The 25,273-nt window shown below is 50.6% G+C and overlaps 3 protein-coding genes across 3 annotated transcripts in view; 2 read left to right on the forward strand and 1 right to left on the reverse strand.

Annotated features, from left to right (window-relative positions):
* The window catches only part of SACM1L (SAC1 like phosphatidylinositide phosphatase), a gene marked incomplete at its 3' end in the record, with an annotated part of 32,916 nt that extends 32,554 nt beyond the window's left edge, over positions 1–362 (forward strand). The window contains 2 exon segments of the mRNA XM_084280392.1: positions 160–293; positions 297–362. Coding sequence (XP_084136518.1) covers positions 160–293; positions 297–362 — 200 coding nt within the window.
* A 2,777-nt stretch (positions 363–3,139) lies between these two features.
* On the forward strand, positions 3,140–10,001 carry SNRPD1 (small nuclear ribonucleoprotein D1 polypeptide). Its single transcript, XM_084260241.1, has 4 exons — positions 3,140–3,330; positions 4,028–4,104; positions 7,267–7,458; positions 9,822–10,001. Exons 1-4 carry the CDS (start codon positions 3,317–3,319, stop codon positions 9,896–9,898), a joined length of 360 nt encoding a protein of 119 aa, XP_084116367.1. The 5' UTR covers positions 3,140–3,316; the 3' UTR covers positions 9,899–10,001.
* Positions 10,002–11,271: 1,270 nt separating this feature from the next.
* SLC6A20 (solute carrier family 6 member 20) lies at positions 11,272–23,851 on the reverse strand (the record flags this gene model as incomplete). The annotated part of the gene is made up of 11 exons (XM_084260860.1): positions 11,272–11,421; positions 12,584–12,749; positions 13,030–13,189; positions 13,971–14,175; positions 14,653–14,815; positions 15,724–15,965; positions 16,376–16,486; positions 17,907–18,134; positions 18,651–18,742; positions 19,458–19,598; positions 23,731–23,851. The coding sequence occupies 11 exons, from the start codon at positions 23,849–23,851 to the stop codon at positions 11,272–11,274; spliced, it is 1,779 nt and encodes a 592-aa protein (XP_084116986.1).
* Between the last annotated feature and the right edge of the window lie 1,422 nt (positions 23,852–25,273).

The raw sequence follows: 25,273 nt of genomic DNA on the forward strand, positions 1-25,273 counted from the left end.
CACCAGTACTCAAGGACTTCTATTTCCTTATCTAACTTTATTTGGCAGCAGATCTGATGGGGTGGGGCTTGAAATATGTTGCTTTTGTACTGAAACCCCCAACAACCCCTGATTTTAGTGGTGATCACTAAAATGTTAACCTGACTCTTCTTAAAACAGGTGATACGTGGACTGAGACTCTGGCCTACGTGCTGTTCTGGGGAAGTGCAAGTTTTGGAACTTTCGCTATCATCCTTTACAACGGCAAAGATTTTGTAGATGCGCCCAAGCTGGTCCAGAAAGAGAAGATGGACTGAATTTGTGTGTGTGGAAAGCGGCTTGGTAGTGAGGATTCCTCAAGCCACACTTGGAGTCTCTACTGATCGGCTTTCCACACCGAATAGTGACCTTTGTAATACTCTTCTTTGGCAGCGTGCGGGGGGGTGGTGGTGGGGGCGAAGAAAACCATGTCCTTTGGTGGTCGTTTTCAACTGAGACCTGGCTTGCCAGTCTTAGTTGCAATGGTCTCTGGAATATTGCATTAGTGGAGGGGGGCTCCACTCTTACTGAGGTAAGGTGAAGATGAAAGGCAGCTTTTTGGTGTCTGGAATTTTGTTAGGGCCAAAGTGGGCCTCTTAAGCTTACAGACCATCTGGGCTGTTTGAGCTGCATCTTTGTTCTCTGCCTTGACAGGAGAGAGCTCTGATGCTGTTCATGTGTCAGGAAGCCTGGATGTCGAAGCATTAATAATGGAGCTTCTAATTGTGGTCTCTGAACAAATATGGCTTCATACCAATAAAAAGTCTAGTTCCAAGGCTTACAGCTGGATCACATTTGTTGTGATGAAGTCCCTGTTATGGAGTCCTTTGTGCATATTTGTGTGTGGATTCTTCTTGCTAAATATGAAAGGGTTTTTTTGAATCCTCATGCTCTTCTGAAACGAGCTTTTTGTCCTGTCTTGTTTATCTAGGACTGATGCAATATTCTACTAATCATTGTTTGGGTGAAAGGACGGTGTAATTGGATGTTCCTGAAGTTGCAGATGTCTTGCACTGTTTCAATACTACAGTCTTCAGATGATGATTCATTAGTTAGCAAGTTAAAATATAGAATTTTCATTTCTAAATATGTAAATGAAATCAAAGAATGTAAAAATCCTTTGCAGTGTTTATTGAACCTTCCTTATGCTAAAGGTCCAAAGTACTCCATTACTTTAAGAATGGGTCACAATGTAAAAGGTGAACTTCCTATTGTTTTGCTAGTCAGCTGCTTCTGTTCTTGGTTATGTCAAAGTAATTTCTGGAAGAAGGAATAACAACCTGAGGAGAAAGTGTTTAGTCTAAACTCAATGTCTGTGCTTGGGAGCAGCAGCTTGCTTTTCATGCATGATACTGTAACACACTCTTTTAAGAGGAAAAAAGCTACAGAATAATTTGTGCTGGTTAATAATAAATGTGTGTCTTTTAAATTTAGTGCTTCCAAGCTGTGTAAAAAATAAGTAAATCCTAATCAAGGACCAATTTTAAACTATTTTGTCACTTATTTTATATGGTTTGTTCAGAACCAGACATGGAACTTGCTTAAGGCGCTGTGCATTGTTTAATATTTCCTGTAAGTACAGCTGTATATTCAGATTGCGATTATAAAATTTAAATGGGGGGGAAGGGAGAATCATGTAGAATATGAGGACTAGCACAGTTGTCACTATTGAAGCTAGAACACAAAACACTGGTACAGCAGTGTTTCCCTGTGTTACAACTGAAAATATGTACAGATTTGTTTTTTTGCAACTGTTAATGGTTCATTTTAACCTTGAATGTTTCTGGAGGCCTCTGGGTTTTGTGTAAACATAACCTATTCACAGGCACTAGTACCTGCAACATATTTGTTTGCTTCTAGATAATGGAAATAACCAGTTGGCAGTTAACTGGAAAAGCCTCTAACTTAAAATTTTCAAAGGTGAACTCCATTCTGGGCACAAAATATAAGAACATCAGTAACTTGTTTATTGAGTGATGGTTTCTATGCCTCACTGGTTGGTGGTATTTGAAACTTGGTTTGTTGTCTTGCAGTCTGGAATTAAATCTGCATCCGTGGTGAAGAGCTTGTTGCAGCAAAGACCAGACTTGAATTGCTAATACAAAAGGTCTGTAAGGCGGAACGATGTAGGTTTTAAAAGTTGGAAAGCACCTGTATTTCAGGGCTTTGCAAAGAGTCTGTATGTCTAGGATCACAAATGGTGTACTCATAACTGACAATAAACTGTTCAGCTTTTCTAGATGTGCTGTCTGTGGTGCATTTTTTGCTTTGGAGGAGAATGTTCCCAAATTGTTCCTTAGGAGCCTGTTTCTCACCAGGAAGATACTTTGGTTTTCTCTCTGCTCCTTGCAGGTAAAGATTTTCAGTGACAAAGCTGTGCCAGGGCAGGTTCAGATTAGATGGTAGGAAAAAAATTTCACTACAAGCGTTGCCAGGGCCTGAAACAGGCTGCCCAGGGAGATGTCTGAGTCACCAGCCCCAGATGTGTTTAAAAAAAGGGTAGATGAGGTACTTACTCTTAAGGATGTGGTTTAGGATAGGACAGGAACAGTTGGGCTTGACGTTAAAGGTCTCTTATAACCCTGTCGTTCTGTAATTCTGTGCTCTTGCTATCACACTGCTGCCCTTACACAGGCACGGTGCAAGAGCTGGCTCTGCCATCACATTCCAGCACTCATTGTCACCTCTACTGCAGCTGGATTTCTCTCTTCGCCAAAGCATCGCCTCTCACGGGATAGTCCCTGGTCAGAGGGCTTCAGGGCCTTTTACTGACCACAGTCGTGGGGGGTGAAAATTCAAGTTGTCTCTTGTTTGTGTTGTTCTCCCCTTTGTTCTGTGAGGGGCTGGTCCCTCCGCGCTAGAGCCGACTTGTGACGCGCTTGGAGGAGCGGGGATGCGCCCCTCTGACGCTGCTGCAGCCGTGCTAGGTCACGGGCTGTTTGAAGTGACGCGACCAAAAGCCCCTTCCCCAGCCCCAGCCTGGGGCGGGAGGGTCCCACTCCTCTGCCGCCCAGCCCCTTCCCCTTGCAGCCCAGCTTGCCCCGCGGCGCATGCGCGGTCCTCTCCCCGGCGCGCCGGTACCGCCCCTTCCGCTCCGCGCGCGCCGCCGCTTTCCGGCCATTCATCGCTATCGAGGGCCGCCGCTTCCTGGCGCCAGAGGCGGCGCGGCCTGCTCGCAGGAGGCCTCCGCACCGCCCGCGCCTCGGGTCCTTCCCGCCCAGGGGCTCCCCTCTCCCCGCGGAGCGGCCGCCGCTCCCTGCCGAAGGCCTCCCGGCCGCAGCGCCGGCCTCCCGCCGCCATGAAGCTCGTCAGGTGAGCGGATGGAGGTGGATTGCCGGCACCCGGCCGCGGCGGCGGGGAAGCCCGCGCACCCAAGGCCGTGCCCGCGCGAACGGCCGCCTCGCCACCCCTGCCCCCGTTCCCCGCCGCTCCGCGTTCCCCGCCGTCCCTCAGCGGCCGCCGGCGGGTCCCGGGGCGGCGGTGGTGCTGCGCCGTCCGCTCTGCGGGGCTGGGCCGCGCCGCGGGGTTGGCTGGCGGCGGGAGGCCCTGTTCTCCCGAACCGCTGCCTCAGCCCTGGCCCGGGGCCTCGCACCGCTGTGCGGCAGGGGCCGGCGCGGGATGCTGGATGAAGCCGCCCTTTTCCCCGCCCTCCCGCCCCCCGGTAGACCAGTCTTGGTTAGAATCGCCCGCCTGAGGAATTAACGAGTTTTAAGGCGTTTTCTTCTCCGTACCATAACGAGCGTTTGCGCACGGGTTCCAGAGGGTGTCATTCCGGCGCCCTGGCTCCCGGCGGTTAGGCCGGACGCGGGGCTTGTTCGGGTGTTTGTGCTCTCATGCGGTGCTTTGCCCAGCGTCTCCAGGAGAATCAATCCCTCAGCTCCGGGGAGGCTGCGTTTGGGAGCTCGGGATGAATGGAATGCTTCCTGCATATTGTTTTCCCGTAACGGGGTGTTAAACGTGTCAGGCCTGATGAGGGGACTGAACGGGTGCTTTTTGTTTTGATCTCGAGGTTTCTAATGAAGCTGAGCCATGAGACTGTGACCATTGAACTGAAGAATGGGACACAGGTGCACGGAACCATCACAGGTATGGCAGGATGGGAGGCTGCAGCAAAGTATCGCCTGTTCGCTCGCTGTCTGCAGCCCGAGGTCTTTTGTTTTGCACTCCCTCTTGTGGGGACGTTCTGTGTAAGGCACGAGAAATGCTCTTTTAAATTCACATAACGATGTGCGAGGTTAAGGCGTCTTTGTTACAGAAGAGGCTGGACAGTTCTGGGCTCCCCGGTATAAAAAAAGACAGGGATCTCCTGGAGAGAGTCCAGAGGAGGCTACGAAGATGATTAAGGGCCTGGAGCATCTCCCCTATGAGGAAAGGCTGAAAGAACTGGTGCTGTTCAGCCTTGAGAAAAGAAGACTGAGAGGGAATCTGATTAATGTTTATCAATATCTGAAGCGTGGGAGACAGGGGGAAATGGCCAGCCCCTCTTCAGTGGTCTGTGGGGACAGGACAAGGGGCAATGGCTGCAAGTTGGAGCACAGGAAGTTCTGCACCAACATGTGGAGGAACTTTTTCACAGTGAGGGTGACAGAGCCCTGGGACAGGCTGCCCAGGGAGGTGGTGGAGTCTCCTTCTCTGGAGATGTTCAAGACCCGCCTGGATTCCTCCCTGTGCGACCTGTCCTAGGGAGCTGCTTTGGCAGGGGGGTTGGCCCCGATGATCTCTGAAGGTCCCTTCCAACCCCTGTGATTCTGTGACACTTGCAGAAGTAAACTTGGTGTAGTCCTGGGAGCCTCTCGGCCTGACTGCACACAGGCTTGGGGGGTGGAAGAAGTAAATGGCCTTTGGCAAAACTGGTGTAAGCATGGTATAGTCTTGGAATTTTAGCAGCAAGGTAATGCCAATGAGGTAGTTTTACTGACATATCAAAACTGTAATGCTGCTAAATTTTTGTGTCAGTACATCCGATTTTCACTTGTGAAACTGTAATAAGCTGTAGTCGTGTAAAAACATTACAGCTGAATTGCCAGAAGAGGGGGGACATTTTTTAAGGGTACTACAGATAAATGGTAAATGTTCAGTGTTGCTGTGGTCTTGAATCAGTTAAACTCTCTGTGTTGGCAATTTTAATGTAAAAATTATTTCTGTTGAGCATGTTTCAGCTCAGGTTAAGGTGAACTTATATGGAAATGTGTCTTTGCATGTACTGGCATTGGTTTCAGAAAGTAATTTGCAAACAGATACCTTGATTGGAGATACGGGTGCCCTCCCCTGGTGTTGTCAGAGGTCTGTCACGTGGGTGCTAGTGTCTGGGGGGTGCTTCTTTGTACCCCTGAACTGAGAGTTGCAGGAAAAGCCTCAATGGTTGATTACATGCTGCTTTTGTGTGCTGAAAAATGTGCAGGGTATTTTGTTTGCCTTAGTAATATTAGTGATGCTGTTCTGGGAACATTCACGTGGCATTACTTTAGAGACTATCAGATATGTAGGCGGGCAAACCCCGATGGTTAAGTTGATGAATGTGCTTTCCTTCGCTCACCCTGGGCTATTTTTAAAAGCTCTTCTGCCCAGACACTTGTTAAAATTAAAATTCAAATTTGGCAGGGTAGTATTCCAGGGGTTTGTTTAGGGGCTTTTTTGGCCAGTTGCAACCTGCTGAGATTGGGCAGCTAAAAACTGGCATTACTTTGCAGCAGGATCCATCAGCTTTGATTAGACCTGAATGTGCCACCCTGATATCTGATTGCAGCACGCTCTGTCAAACCCAGCTAGGTAGGAAGCAAACAAACTCCTTGTCTCCTGACCTTGGTGCTCTTGCAGGCTTAATTGTAGAGCACAGCCTCTCTAATTTTCTGCTAAGAACCTGTAGAAAGTTTGAATGCAATCCATAATTGTGAAATGACAGTTCCCTTTATGCTGGTGTGTGAACCATGCTCAGGGTTGCTGTGCTGGTGGTACAATCTCCTCTTCCTCCCAGGGAGCGGGTTGGGCAGAGCAGGCATGCTGGAGGGGCAGGTATCACACAGTGCATACCTTAGGCAAAGCAAGGAGCAGGTCAGGTGGAGCTCAGTGAGGGGAGAGGACAGAAAAATAACAGGGAATGAGCGCAGCTCAGTGGCTCTTCTGGTTCTGTCCTGCTGCTTATTTATGTTATTTACATTGGTAAGACTTGTTATGGCTTGTTTTTGGGTGTTTGTGGAACGAGACAATAATAACTTTGACCACAAAGGGTTGTTTGTACAGAATTTTTAACGGACAAAAGATTTTGCTCATGTGGATGCCCTGTCACTGAACTAGCAGATCACAGAATCATAGGGGTTGGAAGGGACCTCGAGAGATCATCGGGTCCAACCCCCCTGCCAAAGCAGCTCCCCAGCTCATATTGCACAGATAGGCGTCCAGACGGGTCTTGAACATCTCCAGTGATGGAGACTCCACCACCTCCCTGGGCAGCCCATTCCAGTGCTCTTGTGAACTACAGTTTCTATCTTTTGTCTTAATGCTTGATCTGAAAAGGTCACTCTCATTTTGATCTTCATGGTTTGAGATCAAAACCTGTGCAAGACTTGAGATGTGCAAAATTAAAATGAGTATTGGGTGCTTTTTAATGCTTCTCGGGGTTCAATACCTGCCTTCAGCTGAGACTTGTCCCCAGTTTTGGGTTGCGCTTAGCGCTGTGTAGTGTGCACGGGACTGGCTGTACACATTCTCCATCCTGGCTGTTCATGGAGTTTGTAGCCTCAGTGATCCCTCCTTGCAGCTGTGTATTTCACATGCTCTTACAGAAGGTACTGGTTTGTATTAGATGGATCTGACCAGCAAGTGAATGTTTCTGTGGCAGTTGTGCTTTTCCTAAGGCTTATGGAAAGTGGAAGTGATCAGGTTTTTTCTCCTCCTCAGTGGTTTGGTTTTGTTCTTTTTTAAGAATCAAAAGACTAGTACTGGACTTCTGTAATAAGCAGCACTTTGTTATGCAAAGGAATTGTTTTAACCATTTACAAAATTGCTACTGTCCCTAAGCCCTAGATAAAGGTCTGTAGCCACAGATCATTGAATGCAGCAATTGATAAATGAGCCTAGTTTAAGAGAGAAAGAAGGTGTGCTTTCCTTCAGTTAGAGGCTTAAATAATGAATGGCAGAAGCAGGCACTACTGAACAGGATCAATCTTGAACTGTGTGCATGTGTAGAAATAGCCAATAGGGACCATGTTACAGGCGCTCATCCCTGAAATTAGACTCGTGTTGTTTCAGGAGTGGATGTCAGTATGAATACGCATCTCAAAGCAGTGAAAATGACACTGAAGAACAGAGAACCTGTACAGCTGGAGACACTGAGCATTCGAGGGAATAACATCCGATACTTCATTCTGCCGGACAGTTTGCCTCTGGATACTTTGCTAGTGGATGTTGAACCAAAAGTCAAATCCAAGAAAAGAGAAGCAGGTTAGTTTGTGCTTTCCCACTTTGTGTTTGTATGTGTTTTCTTACTCTGAATCTGAAGACATCCGAGTGTCTAAATTTGGCAGCTAGTTCTGTCACCTTTGAGGGTCTGAGCTTGCTTTCATGTGACATTACGCCTATGGCTTTTCATACATCTGTTTTTAAAAACGTAAAATGTTTTAAGCTTGAGTGACTCTTTAACCTGTCACAGTCTCACCACTGACACCAAAGAGATTCACGTTTCCTGTTCTCCAAATGCCTGCAGTGGTTCCTCAGTTTGTAAGGGGAGCTTCACGGAGCCTAACAGGAAAGGACAGAACAGTCTCTTGAGCAGTGCTGAATGCCTCACTGAAACCTCACTTGGTGGTGGGCAGAAAGAATCTGTCAGGAGAACTTAATTTGTGAGACTTGAGGATCTGAGGGAGTCCAGGCTGTATTCTGATGAGCAGCTCTCTAGCTTGGGCTTCCGGCAGTGTTCTGCTCTGCCCTCTTCCTGGAACTTTTTTTGAAAGGGCTGTTAAACAAAACCCTGTTCCTTGGAAGTCTAACACTGTAGAGAGAAATTCAGCTTTAATCTGCATTATTGAAGAGTAATAGCCTGGTAAACCCCACAAAATTCGTCTGTCTTCAGGCAGTATATATTTGGTTCAGCAGTTAAGCAGCTCCTATAAAATGATAGGTTTTAAGTGAAAGCTAATTGTGCTCTAAAATAATGTCACACCATTTACCCTGTAATTAGTGTTTAAGTATTTGAATCCATGGTCTTTGGTCCCTGTGTTTGTTAGGAATGGTGTGCTTACCTTGCTGAAACGCTATAGGGAGCCCTCGGGTGCGTGTGTCTCAGAGTGCAAGTGTTACGCCTGCTGTCTATAGAGAATAAGGATAAAGCTCCTGGAAGCGTTTTGCTCCTCTCACGTTCATTAAAAATAATCTGACCACGTGGGGAAATTGCAGTATGGTTGGATTACTTCTTTTCTGAACCTCGTGGTGTGATGTGAACAAGAACAGCACTAGTTCTTTATAACTTTGGAGAAGAAAAGGAGCTGTGATAGCAGTGGTTACCTTGGTTTCATACCCCTTGCATCTGCTGTGCGCTGAAGCGCTTGCACTCCACAGCTCTGTGCTGCACTGTGTCTTAACCTATAAATGCCCTGGGGCTTCAGAAGTGTGTAGCACATCACATGTCCTTGGCAAGTGAGAGTGTGGGTGAAAGGGTGAGAGACATACGTGGTGCGTGTGCCTTCAGTCTGGTGTGCTGGCCCTTAGTGAACGTGGGTCTGCTGGTGCATGTAGATGCTGTAATCGTTTGAGTCAGGTGTTGATGCTTCCAGGTGCTTGACAAGGAGTCAACCTGTTACGAGCAAAACAAATGATGCCTTGTTTCTCAAAATTTGTCCTATGCCTCTGTTCTGTCCTTGCTGCCTTTCTGCCCTACCTGCCATCCGATGGAACAGAATGTTTACGGGCTGCTTCTTGAATGTGGGTGCAAGGGTGTATCTCTTGCCCAGCCACCCACTTCCATAAGGCTTTAAGTTTCTTTTGTTGGTATCTTTTTGAGCCTTACCCTGACAGCCTGGTTTGAAATTAACCAGTAATTTCAAAAGTTTGTAGTGGCGGTGCCACCTGATGGGACAGGTCATGTTTCTTTAGGAAAAAGGGGTAAAGTGACATGGTATCACCATATGGATCATATGACCTCCAGCAGTTCCTTGCAGCCTGAGTTATTCTTCCCTTTGCCATTAAATAGCAGTATTTAAAAGTGGGAGCACACGGCCAAGACCTTGGCCTGAGAACCACATCTGAAACGGGCAGAGGCATCATTGAAAACAGCAGGAGCTGTTTGGTGGTGGGATCTTCTCCAAGCACTGTCCTTCCACATCGTGCCCGAGAGGGGCTGAGCTTGGGAATCGGCTCCCCTTTAGCAGAGGGCTCTGCAAACCGCAGTGTGCTGGGGCTAAAAGAGTGTCTTCTGCACTGTAACGAATAGTGACAGAATGCTTTTGTCATGTGTACGCTTTTCCTGATGCCTGAAAAGTGAGATTGAAAGAGGAGGAATCCTAGTTCTCTGCCAGACTGGCAGCGCTTGGAAGCAGCCCACTGCAACGCTGTATCGCGTTGTTTTCTGCAGCGAAGCCAAGACAGTTTTCAGTGGAAGTTTTATACTGAGGAACCTCACAGGAAAGATGAAAATACTGTGTGAAACTTACTGAGCATGAACAAGCTCAGTGTCTGGCTTACTGCTTCCTGCAACGAGACGTTATGTTCTTAATTAATGCTTGATACAGAACGTTGTAATCAATCACAGTGAAAGTATTCCTGGGTCTCACTTGATACTGTTTTTTTGTTTGTTTGTTTCATCTGCTAAGTTGCTGGAAGAGGCCGTGGAAGAGGTCGTGGCAGAGGCCGAGGACGTGGCAGAGGAAGAGGAGGCCCAAGGCGGTAACTTCTCTCCATGCAACAGCCACCAAATTCTGGGCAATTTTGGATATTTTTTTGTACAGGTCTTGTTTATGGTATCCATTTTTAATAAACTGAGATGTGAAAAAGTGGTCCTTCCTTTGATAGTGAAGGCTGGGGAGGGAGGCAGGTACTGTTTTAGAGCCTGTTGCAAACTAAGCCTGTCTTGTTGGTGTGGGTTATCACTGTCAAGGTTTCACCTACCCCCTGAAGGCTGTACAGTCCCCTCTTGCTTTCTGCAGAGCGAGACTTGTGTTGGTGTGCTGTAAGGATGTTTGTTTGAGATGAGTCCCCCCTCTTACAAGGGACCTGCCCTCTTCTAACAGTTACGCAGTTAAGACTCTCTACTAAGAAACGGCGTCACACGAGCGTCTCTCACGTTGTCCTGCGGAGCGACCTCGTTACAGCTCAGAGATGAGGATTTTACTGTTTTCTATTACATGAAGCTTGCGGTTTAAACATGTTGCTTTCTTTACACGCCTTTCACACGGGGAAGTGAACCAGTTCTGTGGGACTGCTGGATTGTTACATCTCGTGATTAAAGTATACCTGGATATGAACTTTGTCAGCGCTAATTATATGGCATACTTCTGTTCGGGTGGGGCTTGTGAAGCAGCTGTTGTCACAGACTTCTCATCACTTACTTAAAGTGCATCCCTAGTAAAGACAAAGTACAGCGTGTCGCACAGTTACATGCAGGAACTGGAAGTTTACTTCTTCTGGAGATGAGAACTTGTGCAGCTCACGTTATCCACAAAACCTGCTGTGCTAGGCACAGGTAGGTAGGAAGCAATGATGGCCACCTCTATATCCAATACCACCCTGCTGGCTTTCCCTTGTAGGCAAGGGGTTATCACATCCGGGTTGCAGTGCTCCCACCAGCTCTGCCTGTCCGTGAAATACAGATGTCATCTCCAATAACTCGCCTGCCTGAGCATGGCTTTCTTAATGGCAAGAGTATTTGCCAGTACTCAGTGCAGGTACACGCTTGGTTGCCCGTGTTTCCACACAGGCAGCGCTACAACAGAGTGGAAAGGAATTACCTAACCTTGTGTAACAGGTGGATACACAGGTTATTTTGTGCTAGCTAATATTTTGTGAGCTGCTCTTCTGTCTTTCCCCTCATACTGAGGCCATGTCAAAGCTTCATCTGGATACAGAAGAGCTTTTTGTTTGTTTTTCCTTTTTTCCCCCCAAACCCTGGTGGAGCCCCCTAAGAGCACTTTTTGGTCAATATAGCACCCACGATTCTCAACTCTATAAATAGCTGCTACAAATAATGGTCGCTGCTGTCTTCCAGAAGCGCCCACTCACTGACGATGGGGGTAAGATCTTCACAAATCCGGCTGCCAGCAGCGTTCATGCAACAGTTGAAACTCTTTCCCTCTTCAGTCTCTTCCGAATGAGAGTGAGCAGTGCCCCCAGTGGTATGCACATGGTGGATGCTGCCACCAGCAGCCCGATCACTGCTAGGGCGTAGCCCGGGTAGTCCTTTGTCACCAGCTGCCCCTGCAAGGGAGAGAAGGTGGGAGCTGTGGTTTTCAGTGTCCTGAGCCAGGCCTGGAGCAAAGCTGCCCAGCTGAGAAGCACTCGCTGGCTGAAGCAGCCTCAGTGCTTTGTCAAGTCCTGCAAGCTTAAAATTGACAAGAAGGGAGCTGCTGACAAAAATATTGGGGAATAATTTGCTGCAAGTTTTGGTGTTGGCTCGGTTTGTGTTTGTTAACGAGCTGGCTGGGCCCTGACCTCTGTCAGGTCCCTGTGTTCCTCTCCTGGAGCCTGTGGGCTCGCTGCTGACAGCCAGTCAGGAGGGCAGGCGGGTCCCAAATCAGCAGTGACATGAAAACAATAGGTGTAATTTCTTTGTGTGAGCTAGGAATGTTCCCCAAAAGGTCATGAAACGGGTGGTCGCTTACCCAGCAGTAACGCCCCCGGGGTACGTACGCGGGTCAGTGTTCACACAAAAGCGCTTTGGCCACGAAGAAAAATGTTGATGGAAATTATAAAACCCAGAGCAGGTCATGAAAACCATTCCAGCACAGCTGGAGTGCCAGTAAATAGAATCACAGGCTGGCTTGGGTTGGAAGAGACCTTTTCTAGTTCCAACCCCAGCCATGGGCAGGGATACCCTCCACTAGACCAGGCTGCCCAAAGAAAGCCCCATCCAACCCAGCCTTGGACACTGCCAGGGAGCGGGCAGCCACAGCTTCTCTGGGCAACCTGTGCCAGGGCCTCACCGCCCTCACAGGGGAGAATTTCTTCCTAACATCTAACTTAAACCTGCCCTCTCAGCTTGAAGACATTGTCCCTGGTTCTGTCACTACAGCCCCTCTCCCACTTCCCTGATTTCACTCAAAATGCTACACTTGGAAACAAATTTTTCTGTTCAAAGAGTGGTTTCCAGATATGGGGGGAGCAGGGTCTTCAACCAACCTGAATTAGATTTTTGCCATTTGAAAGGATCAATTAAGATTTTTAGTGGGGAAATTACTCCCATTGTACTCCCAACTTTTTCCACTAATTTAAGGAGTTGCCCTGACTTCAGCTGCAAGCTTGCAGGAGGCAGTTTCGCGGAGCGATGTAGTTGGGAAGGAAGGCTGTGCCCTTGCAGGAGTTAAGGAGAGTTTTAAAAGAAAACCCCAACCAAACCAACCCCAAACCAAAACCACGGTACCTGTGCAGCATCCCACGCTTGGTATTGCAGTGTCCCTGTGAGGATGTAGTCGGTGAGGTAAAATATAAACAGGCTCACGATTAGCAAGGGGCTAACAAAAGCCCACATAACCTTCCAGTACCAGCTGGGCTTGCGTCCGATCATGGTGTGAAGATCCTTCTCGAATCTGCGTTTCAACAGAAAAGAACCCAAAACCACAACCCAGATGTGTTTGGGAACAGCTGCCCGTGCCCAGCCCATACCTTAACCCCAGCTGCTGCAAAGCCACCACCGAATTAAACCCCTCGGAGCAGAAAAAGGAGCACAGGCTGCAGGGTGGGGGAGGTGCACGCTGCTTACACTGCAGCATAGGAGAAATGTTCCCCCCCCACACGCCCCCCAAGGTGGTGTTTCCACTCTTGGCCCCGTGGCTTGGCCGGTGCCGAAAGGAGGGTCCAGGCTCTTACCTTCTTATCCCATAGATGTAACACACAGCAACGGTTTCTACCAGCACGATGAGCAGCAGCGAGAGGGTGGCTGCGTAGTCGTTGAAGATGTCAAACCAGTAATTTCCGGACTCCATGGTGAAGATGAGCCCGATCACACAGTTAAGGAAACACACGACACCTGTATGGATAAAGCCAGGACCCTGAGTTACACCCAGAAATCTAGTTGTTGTGTAGTCCTTGGGGGCTAAAATGCTGGTGGGATTTCTGCTGGTTTCTGTGGGGAGCAGCTTTCTCAGAGGTTAAAGGTCATTTTTTTTTTTTTTGCCTTTTGGAAAAGTCCTGGCTCTGTGAGGGTGTGGGAATGGGTTGGTGTGTCCTTACACTGCTGCTCCTTAGGCCTGCACCATCACAGCACTTCAGCACAGCAAAGACAACTAAGGCTTAGCTACAGCCTTAGCTATGGCTTCACACTGGCTGTTACTGCTGGGCTGTTACTGCTGGGCGGTTACCGCTGGGCTGTTACTGCTGGGCATCCGGCTAACATGGGTTTTAAGGTGAGACAACTGATTTCCATGTCCAAACAGGGTTGTGTTACGCTTTTGGGCCAAAGAGTGAGCCCGTTTACAGTTGGGATATTGGTGATGTGACTGCAGAGCCATTTGCTTGTCTTGACATGTCTCCTGGCCCTTTGAGCTTCAGCGCTCAGCAGACACCAGCCTGAAGGAGCTGTGGGGTGTTGGCAAGTCTGGGAAAACACGGCTACGACAGCCCTGCTGCTTGGAGAGCTCCCTGGGGAAAGTGCTGGCTGGGCAGGAGCTCCCGAGCGCCGGCACCAAACCCTTCTGCAGGGCATCTGCTCCACCTGAGGGACCCAGGACAGCTGTGGGACACCGAAGCTTTTGCATGCACATGGTGCTCTCTCCCTGCAGGCCCTCTCACTGCTCGTGGCAGGTGCTTACCTGAGATCACTTCCTTGGGGAAACGGGCAGCGATGACCCTGCTGTCCGTCAGCGGCGTGAGGATGGCGGCGGTGTTTCCCAGCATGCTGCCGATGCCCAGCATCAGCAGCATGACGAAGTAGAGCACAGAGTACAGCTGGGGCACCTCCATGTTTTTGATGGCTTCAGAGTAGACGATAAAGGCCAGTCCTGTCCCCTGGACGGCCTGCCAGTGGGAAGGAGAGAGAACTGAGTTAGGGGGGCAGCTCCTCAGCCCGGTATGACACTGACCTTCCATGACAGCAAAATACACCCGTGGTGGCAGTTCTGCACAGCAGAAGCAGACGAGATCTTCCCTGGTTTATTCAGACTGGATAGAAACAGGTACAGGCCCACTTGTAGTGAAAACATCTGCCTCCTACCTGTGGGACCTGCCCTGTCCCACAGCCAGCAGTCCAGCTGCATCACCACCCAGCTCGGTCGCTAACCAGCCAAGCCGGCCCCTTGCTGGGCTGAGCCAGTGCCCCCTGTCCCTCCCAAGGTGCAGAAACGAGACCCACTGCACCATCTGGCCAGGTGGCTCCTGGGTTTGGGGGGGATGGAAGGATGGGATGTGACCACGTAGGGCTGAGGGGCTGCCAGGGCTCAGTGGGGAGTAAAGGGGAGAGTGAAGCCCTGGCGCAAGCACAAAGCAGTGACTCACTGTATCTAGTTCTGCTTCCAAGCTGCAGTTTTTAAGTTGTGGAGATAATTGGGCATAGTCCTGTGGGTGGGTGGCCATGAGGTACTCTTTCATCTCGTTGAGGTTGTCTGCTGTTAAAGAGCCTTCCTCCAGGTCGAAAGCATTCATCAGCAGCAGGATCACCCTGGGAAAGGTTATAGGAATTGAATGGCGTTCAGGCCAAGCAGTAACACTGATGCTGGTTTTACACATTGTCCCCTCCTCCATCAGCCCTCACACAGGGATGTTCTGCTGGCTCCAGGGCTCCCATCTCCCTAGGTGGGAGCTGTGGTACTCCCAGTATGATGTTGGGATCCGAGCAGCCTTCTGCTCATCTCTGCTTCCACAGAGAAGCCACTCCTGCACCCACACTGCTGCTCCCAGGTGGGTATTTTGGGTGCTGGCCAATGCCAGCTGGCATCACTTCCCCTTTGCCCTTTGGTCCCACATCCACACCCCACCATTTTAACAAGCCTTTTGGCAAGGAGCAGGAATTTGCAGCTTGCTTTCCTCTGATCAACAGACAGACTGAGAGCTGTAAAAATACCAGTAAAAGTGTAACTGCCACGGGCCCTGTGCCAGGCACTGTGTGCGAGCCTCCTGCCTCGGGGTACCACCCCACAGGCTGCAGGGCACCTCCACAGCATCAGTGCCCAGGGGGCTGAGCTCCCTGCACGGGGTGTAGCCTTAAAGCTGTGGGAGGATCTGAGCATTCTTGCATTTTATTAACCACACCCCCTCCAAAGCATGTGCTGGGACCTGGGTGTGGGGTGAAAAGAGCTGGAACTCACTCCCCAGCAAACTCATCCTCTGGACCCAGCCCAGGTTCGGAAAGGCACATCAGCTGTGACCTTTCACCTCTGCCTTGCTTTGAATTGCGCTTGATTAGAGCAGCATCGGGTCTGGTGCCCGGGCAGCGCTGCGCGGTGGTACCCGGAGGCAGGAGGCGTGGTGGTACCTGTTTGCATTGCCCCCCCCCCCCGGTCCCCCCACCCCTCGCCTTCCCCCAGAGCGGCTCGCTGTGGAAAACGCAGCGGCAGGCCGGGCTCCCACCTGTTTATGCAGCTTTCGTAGTTAAAGGTGGCCTTGAAGCCGTAGATGGAGAAGGTGACGATGCTGGCGAAGATGGAGGTGGCGCTGTTGATCAGCGAGACGATGATGGCGTGCCTCTGGCAGTTGTTGCTGGGCTCGTTGTAGCTGGCGAACGCGATGAGGCTGCCGAAGCCCAGGCCCAGCGAGAAGAAGATCTGCGTGGCGGCGCTGATCCACGTCTTGGGGTTGGACAGCTGCTCCAGCTGCAAAAACCAGACGGGGAGAGCGGGAGCGTGAAGCCGTGTGCTGGTGGCCGGCGCTGCCCCTTCCAGCCTGCAGGGATGGAGACGGGGATGGGCCCCCCCTCTCCCTACACCCCTTTTATCTCCAGGGTGGGTTTTGGGCAGGGTTACGACTCGGTCTGGAAGTGACATGTCACAGGTTGTTAATGGGTGGGAGAAAGGAAGCATCTCATGGGCGCCGTGGTGGAACAGCCACTCCCAACCTGGGCTTCCAGCTGTCTGACAGAAGCTACTGCTGCAAAAATACCCCAGTGTAAGGAACAGGAGCAGCAGCACCTCTCAAAGCCCTGTGCTTCGGGTAACTCACAGCACCTCATGAAAAAAATCGGTGTGTGGCTGGGTTTGAGGTGGTTATTTTTTTTTTCCTCTACCTTTGGTGTGAACATGTAGACCAGCCCATTCACAGCTCCATGAAGCGTTAACCCTCTGATGAGGTATATGATGAGAACGCAGTAGGGCAGAGAGGCTGTCACGTAGACGACCTGGGGAAGGAGGGGAGATTCCTTGGTCTAAAGAAAACGCAGAACTGAGCACAGCAGATTATCTCTTTCTCTCTCCCTTCACATAAATAATCCCCGTTATCATGTTTGCCACCTTGCATTAATCTTTAAGGAAATATTTTCAGATAAATCTAACTTCAGGTTTAGGTTTTAGAGAAACAAGTTTGTATTAATAAAGGGCCATCGCTATTTTTCCCTGGGGTCTTCACTTTGATTGGAAATATAAGAACAACCACCCCCCTCTTCCCTCTCCCCCCCAAATATTTGCAGCATTTGCAAACTCAGTTCTGCAGCATTTAGTGCTGCAACACCAGTTTGCCACCATCCATCAAGAACGCATCAGGCACACGTCACCCATCATCTGCTCTAGGAGGAAGCAGAGTGGACCTCATAAAAGGTAAAATTCAAACTTGAATGAAACTATTTTAATTAAAATGTGGGGGAAAAAAACTTTAACTTCATGCAACCCAGATGGCAGATGGGGGGGATTAAATCTTTCAGTCATCTTCCGTGAGCTTTCGATCAAACCCCTGAAGCTGAATCTAAATGTTCAATCCCAAACCTTGGAAAAAGCCCCTTGAGGGAAAAATAAGAGGCTGTACCCTGATGGCTCACCCAGAAACTAACTCACCAAAACCATGCATTCCCAAGCCCTTAGGCAGAGAACTGGCTGGGTTGTTACCAAATATTCCTCTGACCTGCACCTGCCTGTGCTGCCAGCTGTGTTTCCCTGTCACAGACCCGGAGATGCAGCAGCATCACCTTCCCCAGCCATCCCTGTGCCTCCTGCCCAAACCTGTGTCTGGTCCTGCACAAGGGATGCAGGGGAAGCCCCCTGCATTCCCCCATGAGCCTTTGCCTTCACAAATGCTGTTCCATTGCTCCTTGGCTATTCATTGTTTCCTTTTTTGCCCCCACAGCCAGCTGCCCCAAGTTTAAGAGGCTGCTCTTAGTTTACAGCCTCTTGGCTGTCTGTGTTTGGGTAAGACGATTTGGGGATTACAGCCCTCGGCTTGCTTCTTAGCACTGGCTCAGCTGAGACATTGCCTTTTTTTCCCCCCTTTCCTCATAACTTCTGTGAGTAAAAAGTGAGCAAAACCCCGAAGCGTCTCCTGCTGCAGCAGGTGCCTTTCCCCAGGGCCTGGCGGCTGGTCTCGCAGCAGAGGTGGCTGAGTTTAAAGGACTTTTCTGGTGGTTTTTTTTTTCCTAAATATCATTAACTGTTAATAAGTTGTCTTTAATTGCAACTTAACAGGGCAGCAGAGGCAGCAAGGGCGGCTGCTCCGAGGGGGATGTCTGGGATAACCCCAGGTAACAGCAGCCGCGGCTGCTGCCGTTTTTGTGGTGTTTTACCCTCCCGGCGCCCTGCTGGGGCTCTGCGAGGCTGCCCCCTGCCTCTCACCTTGCCGGTGGACTCGGTGCCTCTGAGGATGCAGAGGTAGACCACCAGCCAGGCCAGCGTCAGGCAGAGCGCCTGCTCCCACTGCACGCTCCCGCTGGCGGCCAGCGACGGAGAGATGTTCAGGGTCTGCCGGTACCAGAAGTACTGGGTGGACGATGTCTTCTCACACTCCTCCTCGTAGCCCGTGCGGTTGCTGTTCAGGGGGCAAGTGGCCCACGGCAGCGGGTCCTGCGAGGGAGAGGAGGGAGATGGGGTGAGTGCCCGCCGGCTGCATGGAAGGGAGAGCCTGAGCGCTGTGGGGGATGAAGGGGAGCTTGTGCTGCTGGGGCTGGGGGTAACCCTCTTCCCATGGATGATCTCTTCTGTCCCTCTCCCCCGGGGATGACCCTCTCCCCATGGACAGACACCCTCTGCTTCCCTTCCCTGGGGGTGACCCTCTTGATCCCCTCCCCTGCCCTTGGACAGGCTCACCTCAGGGTGCAGGACACTGGCCACTGAGGCCCATGTAAGCCCATTGTGCTTTGCATCTAGAGAGGAAACCCTGATGCCCCTGGCATCGCCCTGGAGAGTGACATACTAACCTCATTTTCTCACCCCAGAAAAGCCCTGTGTGTGGGTTTTGGGAGCTTTTTATTCCTCCCCAGCTGAGGATGGTGCTGGACAACATCCAGCATCGCTGCAAAGCCACCATGACCTTCTGCAGCCACAGCAGGGGCTGAGCTGTGCCACCGGGCACCCACCTACCTGGAAGGAGTGGAAGAGGTACCAGAAGGCCCAGGCGTTTATCACGTTGTAATACATGGAGAGGAAGAAGGAGACAACGACACTGGCGACACCTGTGAGCACAGAGGGAGGTGCTCAGTCAGTGACAAAACCCCAAAACACCCAGGGCCCAGCAATGTCCTGTGCAGGGGCCATGGCCCTGTCGCCACAGCCTCCCTCCTCAGGGTGAACCTGGGCCAGATTTTATATTTTAGCACCTGGGGAGTGAATGTTCAGCATCTTGTGAGAAACAAAGTGTGTGTGTGAGCAAGTTAGAAGTGGTTTGGGCATCAGGGGAACTGAGTAACTTAAGAACGTAGCTAAGAGATTGGTGAACTGTAGGCAGTGCTGGTAGGAAGTTAAGGCCCCATTTTATCACTCAGCACGGAGTTTGTCAAGATGATAAAACTTTGGGGTCAAAGCCCAGCGTGGGCAGCCCCAGAAGCTGGGTTAAGTGCTGGCCCTCACACTGGGATTTTGGGAGGGAGACTCACATCTCTGTACCCAGGGACCTGGTAAAGCGAGACAGGGTCTGTCCCCAACACCCCGTGAAGGATGGGGTGAGTGCATGCTGGGGAGGGGTGGGAGGGGTGGGGGGGGCTGGGGGAGGTGTGAGCCTGGGTAAACTCTGCTCAGTCTGCTGAGACCCAGTAAAGCCCCAGTTCCCACCCAATTTCTTCACTGAAAGACAAAACTCTCCATTCAAAAAAACAATCACCCATGTTCCCCCCCCCCCCCCCCCCCCATCCCGGGGGCACTTTAAAATACAGCTGGAAGCCAAGAACATACCGACACCGCAGAGGTAAGGGCTGATTATTTTCCAGGCGCCGATGCTGCCCTGGCGCATGCGCTGCCCCACGGCCAGCTCCAGGTAAAGCAGTGGCATCCCCTCGGCGATCAGCATGATAAAATATGGGATCAAAAAGCCACCTACAAAAAAAGATAATAACCCAAGAGGCAGCCTCCAGCAGCTGAACAAACACCAGGTTTCTGGTCAGATCACCGCCCCATCAGTGTCCCAGGAGGCAGGTTGGAGTCGTCTCCTGTTTGGCCACTTTGCGAATTGAGGGTGTGGTACAACCCTGAGGGACATCTCGTGGGGTTTCAGGTGACATCCCAGATCCTGGTGGGCACCGAGCACCTGGGCACAGGCGATTTTCCACGGGCGCTTGGCAGTGCTGGGATTTCTGCTGTTAAACTGTGCCTGTGCTGGTTGCCACCTCCCCTGTCACTGAGGGGTTGCCCAGGTGCTTCACGGGCGGCTTGAGCAATGTTCGGGGCTGGGGCTGTTAACGAGTAACTAACCAGCAGCCAAACTTTGTAAAAGATAATGAGAGAAAGGGACAAGGGGACCGGGTGCACCGTGTTCTGCAGCAGCACCAAAGCGCTTAATAAAAGGGTAACAGCTGTGTCATCATGGATGAAGTTTTGGGTAACATTGAAGGCTGGCTGGGCTTAGAAAAAACAAGCAAAGCCAACCCTAAACTGCAACAACCCCCCAAAAAAACCTCAATGCTGAGTTCCCAAATGCCAGCAAAGGGGTAAAGACTGATTTTACCCAATGTCCCAGCTGAGGAGCAGACCCTGGGACGGAGGCACACAGCCACCTCCTGCCCCATGTCTGCTTGCCCTCGCTGCCCCAGCACGGAGGGGTGTGGGGATGCTCCTGCAGAAGCAGAACAGCAGGGAAGGGGAAAAGGACCTTCCCACCCAGCAAACCAGGATGCGCTTCGGCTTAAATTTCTGCCAGAAAAAGAATAAACCCCTTGTCCTAGACTTGGGGCTCTCTTTAGAAGGAGCTGCTGACTGAGCCAAGCACTGGATTTTTGCAAAGGCTTTCCTGCTTCCCTTTTTGCAGCAAGCCAAAAATATTTACGTAAATATCTCTTATTTAGGATTTAATCTGCAGCATTAACATTCCTGGTGATGGGCTTGGTGCAGCTCCATGGTGGAATGAACTCCAGGCAGTGACTGAGGCAAAGAACTGGAAATAAACACTGAGAAATAATCCGGTTTATTCTGGGAATTAATTTCCCACCTCCTGGCTCTGTCATTATTAACAACCCCTTTGTTAGGCTGTTAGATAACTTCCTACCCTGCAAGGGAGCTGTCAGAGGTTCAAGAGCTCTGGCAGCTGCTCTGTTCCGGGAAGGGGGGGGTACAAGGGAACTTTTGCCATATACATGGCAAAGGGGTGGAAAATCAGCATTAGGTGCTCTGTGAAGGCTTTCCCACCCTCTTGGCAGCATTGTCCTTGGCTTTGCCACCTTGCAAGTAGGGGGAGCTTCTCCAGGCTTGTTTTTCACCCCAAAGGCCTCCATAGCTGGGGGTGCCAGGGCTGAGCACCCTGTCCCTTGCTCCACACCCAGTTTGCAAGCAGATCTTGTCCCTGACACTGCTTTTCATGAAGGGTTCAAACAAAATGCCTCATAAATAAGCGACTCAGGGCACCTGTATGAACCAGCTCCTCAGCTGCATCTCCGTGGACCTCCCTGCACATTTACACACAGCATTGCTCCCTACGGTTGCCAACTGCCTCCAAAAACCAGGCCCTAGGCCAGAGCCCTGCAGCTGGCACCACAGTGAAGTCGGCACCGCAATGAATCATAGAATGGTCTGGGTTGGAAGGGACCCCAAGGATCATAGAGCTCCAACTCCCTTGCCACAGGCAGGGACACCAACCTCCAGGCCTGGAGCTACACAAGGTTGCCCAGGGCCCCATCCAACCTGCCCCGGATCCTGCCAAGGTACCAGGCCAGCGACACCCTCACATCTGCTCAGCTTCCCTCCTGGTGCTCAGGGACATCCTTGCTGCAGGCTGAGCACCTGCCCTGCTGTAAACCCATCCCAGAGTCATTTAAGCCTGGCTCAGCTTTCTTACTGACAGACTCAAACGCATCCATGAGGTTTGACACCCACCCACCCCCATACTGTTCAGGTCAGGCTCTCTGAAGGTGAGCAAGGAGAGGGGCAATATGCTGATGAAGGAGAAAGCAGGAGGTCGTAAAGTCTGAAACTACCCTGTTTATGAGTATCATCAATGATAAGAGCTCTATTGCACAGCTGGGCAGGACAGGGACTGGCTCTCTGCATCTCTCCAGGGAAGATGTCGAACAAAAGCAGTAGCTGGCATCCCTCTTAAGCCCAGTGCCTGCTGTATCCAGGTTTTAAGTTCCTGATAACAAGGCTTTGCAAACCCCAGGAAAGCCACTGAATCCTTTTTAAGAGGGCAGTGAAAAACAATTGAGAAAAGCAAAGCCTGCTGTCAGGAGTTTTAATCTCACAGGAGGGAGAGCCACCTCTCCCCTGGGAAATTTAACTCAGGAGGACTTACAAAAGTAGAGAAAGTACTCTTATAAAACATGCTTTTCAGAAAATACTTGGGTTTATTGAATATATATATGTATTTCCATTGTTAACTGAGCATTCCAGCTTTGGTTACATTTCAGAGAATTTCCACCACCTGCTACACTACTGACAGCTGGTAAGAAGAGGATTAAACCCTGTGAAGACCCCAGTGTCTGAGTTTTGCTGTCCTCCAGGTTGTCTGCCAGGGCACTAACGCCGCCCGGTTTAACTGTGCACAGAAACACTCCCAGTTCCAGCTTTGCGCTGGAGTTCAGTGTCAGGCGTGACGTCCTTTTACCCTCAAGAGCATTTGCGTGGGGGAATACACCCAGAGGTGCTGCACACCTCTCACTCCTGCTCTCTGAAACATCTGGGAAAGCTCCAGCCACAGCAGCATCCTGCTTCTACTGTAACTTCCCTGGTGCAGTACCTGGGCTTTTCAGACCTGATCCCCCAGAGCAGCTCGGACGCTGTCCCAGCACTGGGCTGGCTGTTCAACAACCAGCATGATCCAACTCCTACCACCACGTGTGCGTTCAGAAGCAAGCCACAAGCCAACAAAACAAGCAAAAGGCACTTAAACATCTCATGTTTCTTCCAGAGAGGAAGAGGGGGCAGAAGCAGAGCAGAAGCAAATGAGGCAGACGCTCGTCATGTCACTCCATGCACAGCTGAGATGGGTCCAGCACTGTGGCAATGGATGCAGTGTGGGAAGCAGTGTAAAGCTGGGATGTCTTAAAACAGGAGGCTTTTTATAAGGATCCCTCAAAATCTGGTCAGTAACCAGTGGCAGCTGTATACTAGAAGAGATGATTAGTGTCTTTTTGTAAATTAATCTAATTAACTGACTTTTGATTACTAAGGAAGAATATCTGTGGCCGGTGGTGTACTTTCTTCAGTTAGGACCTAGGAGAAGGATAAACTTTCAAAGAACTTCCTTTTGTATTATTTTTTGGAGCCCAAACCCATTTATTCCCTGCTTTCAGAGCTTCCCAGGAGGCTTTAGCTGCGGAACTCCTGTTGATTAAGGAGTTTCAGACAACCTCAAGGCAGGTCTACAGACAGATTACCACCTCCTAAAGTAAGGCTTTGTGTAAAAAAAGCACGTTAATGACAGCAACTTGAGATGATCCTTAAATTAAATCAGCAGCAGCATTTCCCTCCCTCGATGTGCTCCAAGTGAACTGACATGGAACTGAACTAGCTTCTGATGCCTTCAGAGTGGTTCCATGAGGAAGAAAGTAACAAATCAATACCATGGGGATCTACATCTCTGACTGTCCCTCCATCCTGTCAGAAAACATGGGCCTTCCTACTGTTTCACTGCACTTCCAGGGAACAAAGGCTGCTGTCTGGGGACAGCTGCCAGGTAAAAGCTTTATGCTAAAGAATCACAGAATCACAGGGGTTGGAAGGGACCTCGAGAGATCATCGGGTCCAACCCCCCTGCCAAAGCAGCTCCCTAGGACATATCACTCAGATAGGAGTCCAGACGGGTCTTGAATATCTCCAGAGATGGAGACTCCACCACCTCCCTGGGCAGCCTGTCCCAGTGCAATATGTACAACAAAGCAGCAGCAGAAGAGCTTGCACACCAGCAGAAAGCCTGACCTCCTATTCTGCCCCGGGCCTTCCTGAGTGGACAACATATTTTGGGGTTTAAAGCTTGCCACGCTCCTCCTCAGGGGAAGCAAGAAACATACGCTGCACTTACCTCCTCCGTACATCTGGCATAAGTATGGAAACCTCCACACATTGCCCAGCCCCACAGCATAGGAAATGCAGGCGAAAACGAACTGCAGGGGGTTGTCCCACAGCGGCCGGGATTTCTCCATTGCCTGCTTGCCGGCAGAGGGTTCAGCAGAGCCTTCCTGCCTTCGCTCCCTGAGGGACTCTGCCAGCCCTGCCTCAGACTCCACGCCAGCCCGGCTTGGAGGGGAGGGAAAGGCGGAGAAGCTATGCTTGCCAATTCCTATCAAGCTTTTTAATTACTAATCTTATTAACAGGCACATACTGAAGTAGGAATGCTGGTAAATAGATTATAGACACACAGAACTATAAAATTGGTACTTTGGGTGAATAGCTGCTCGGGTTTTGACTGGCATTTCTGGGAAGGATGTGAGCTCAGGGATTTTTACCAGCTCACGTGTCAGCTTGACAGAGGGAAGAAACAACACTGGCGCTGCAGCTTGGTATTCAAAAGGGGGAACTCCCAGGGGTGGCATTTGTGTGTGCAAGGCACTGGCGTGGATTTGACAGCACTGGGGAGGGGTTCCCGCACCGTTAAGACCGGGCTTAGTGAGTGTCAGTTCCAGCTTTTATTCCCTAAACAGGTCCATGAGTATCCCATCACTTGCACCCTGGTGCTCACCCCAGCCAGCCTAGCACACTCTCCAGTTCCAAAAGTGACCTTGAAACAGTCCCTCGCAGCCATGCGGGTCCCCAGCCTGCTGCAGCCTTGAGTAAAACTCCCAAGTTTGATCCTGTGGGAATATTACCCTCCCTTCTGCACGTGCTCTATGTGTGTGAGGGTGTGAAACAGCCCAGTCTCTTTCCACTTACCTTCATGCTCAAACCCCACTGCAGGAGATGGGCTCTCAGGGGCTGCTGTTCTAAAGCATTGTTAAGCAGCAGGGACCAAATACACATGAAGGTCACTGGGAAAAGGTGTCTGTGGCTCCTTGTGGAGGCAGAAGGACCTAAGAAGCCTTTGGGTCATCTGAACACACACTGAGATGCCAGGTCTGAACTTGAGCCCTGTGTGCCAAGGCTCCTGATGAGGTACACTTTGAGCTCAACCTCTTCAGATGGGTCTCACAGCAAAGGAGGCTACCAGCAGCGGCTGTAGCAGCAAAAAAGGGGCTGAACAAATCCAAAGATTCAATTTCTTTCCTCCATCTAAACAGGTTTTGGTTGGTTGTTTCCCCCCACCCAGTACCAGGTCTGTTTTATAAGTAAGAGCCACTCAGCTGCTGTCAGTCACATTCCTCCAGGGCCAGCAGTTCGCTCCCTGCCAGCGCTGTGCGTGCTGCTCCAGCATCCCGGCAGGCACTGGCAGAGCCGAGGCATCCAGCTGTGGGTACAGGTGACAACCCCTACCATGGGGCCTTTGGACACCAGCCCAAACTGCAGAGTAACATCACGCAGGGTTGTTGAGACCGAACAGAACCGCTCAGGTGGGCTTGCTGACCAGCCACCTGCAGTAGCAAGGTCACAAAAAGCGGGATGCTGCTGGTTCCTGTCCTAGAAAAGCCGA

This window comes from Gallinula chloropus (assembly GCF_964237585.1).
Source record: "Gallinula chloropus genome assembly, chromosome: 2".
Classification (NCBI taxonomy): domain Eukaryota; kingdom Metazoa; phylum Chordata; class Aves; order Gruiformes; family Rallidae; genus Gallinula; species Gallinula chloropus.

Bases quoted from the DNA above. Each gene is read 5' to 3' on its own strand.
- SNRPD1 (XM_084260241.1), top strand. The intron at 4,105-7,266 runs GTATGGCAGGAT...GTGTTGTTTCAG, and splicing joins GGTGCACGGAACCATCACAG to GAGTGGATGTCAGTATGAAT. The intron at 7,459-9,821 runs GTTAGTTTGTGC...TCATCTGCTAAG, and splicing joins ATCCAAGAAAAGAGAAGCAG to TTGCTGGAAGAGGCCGTGGA.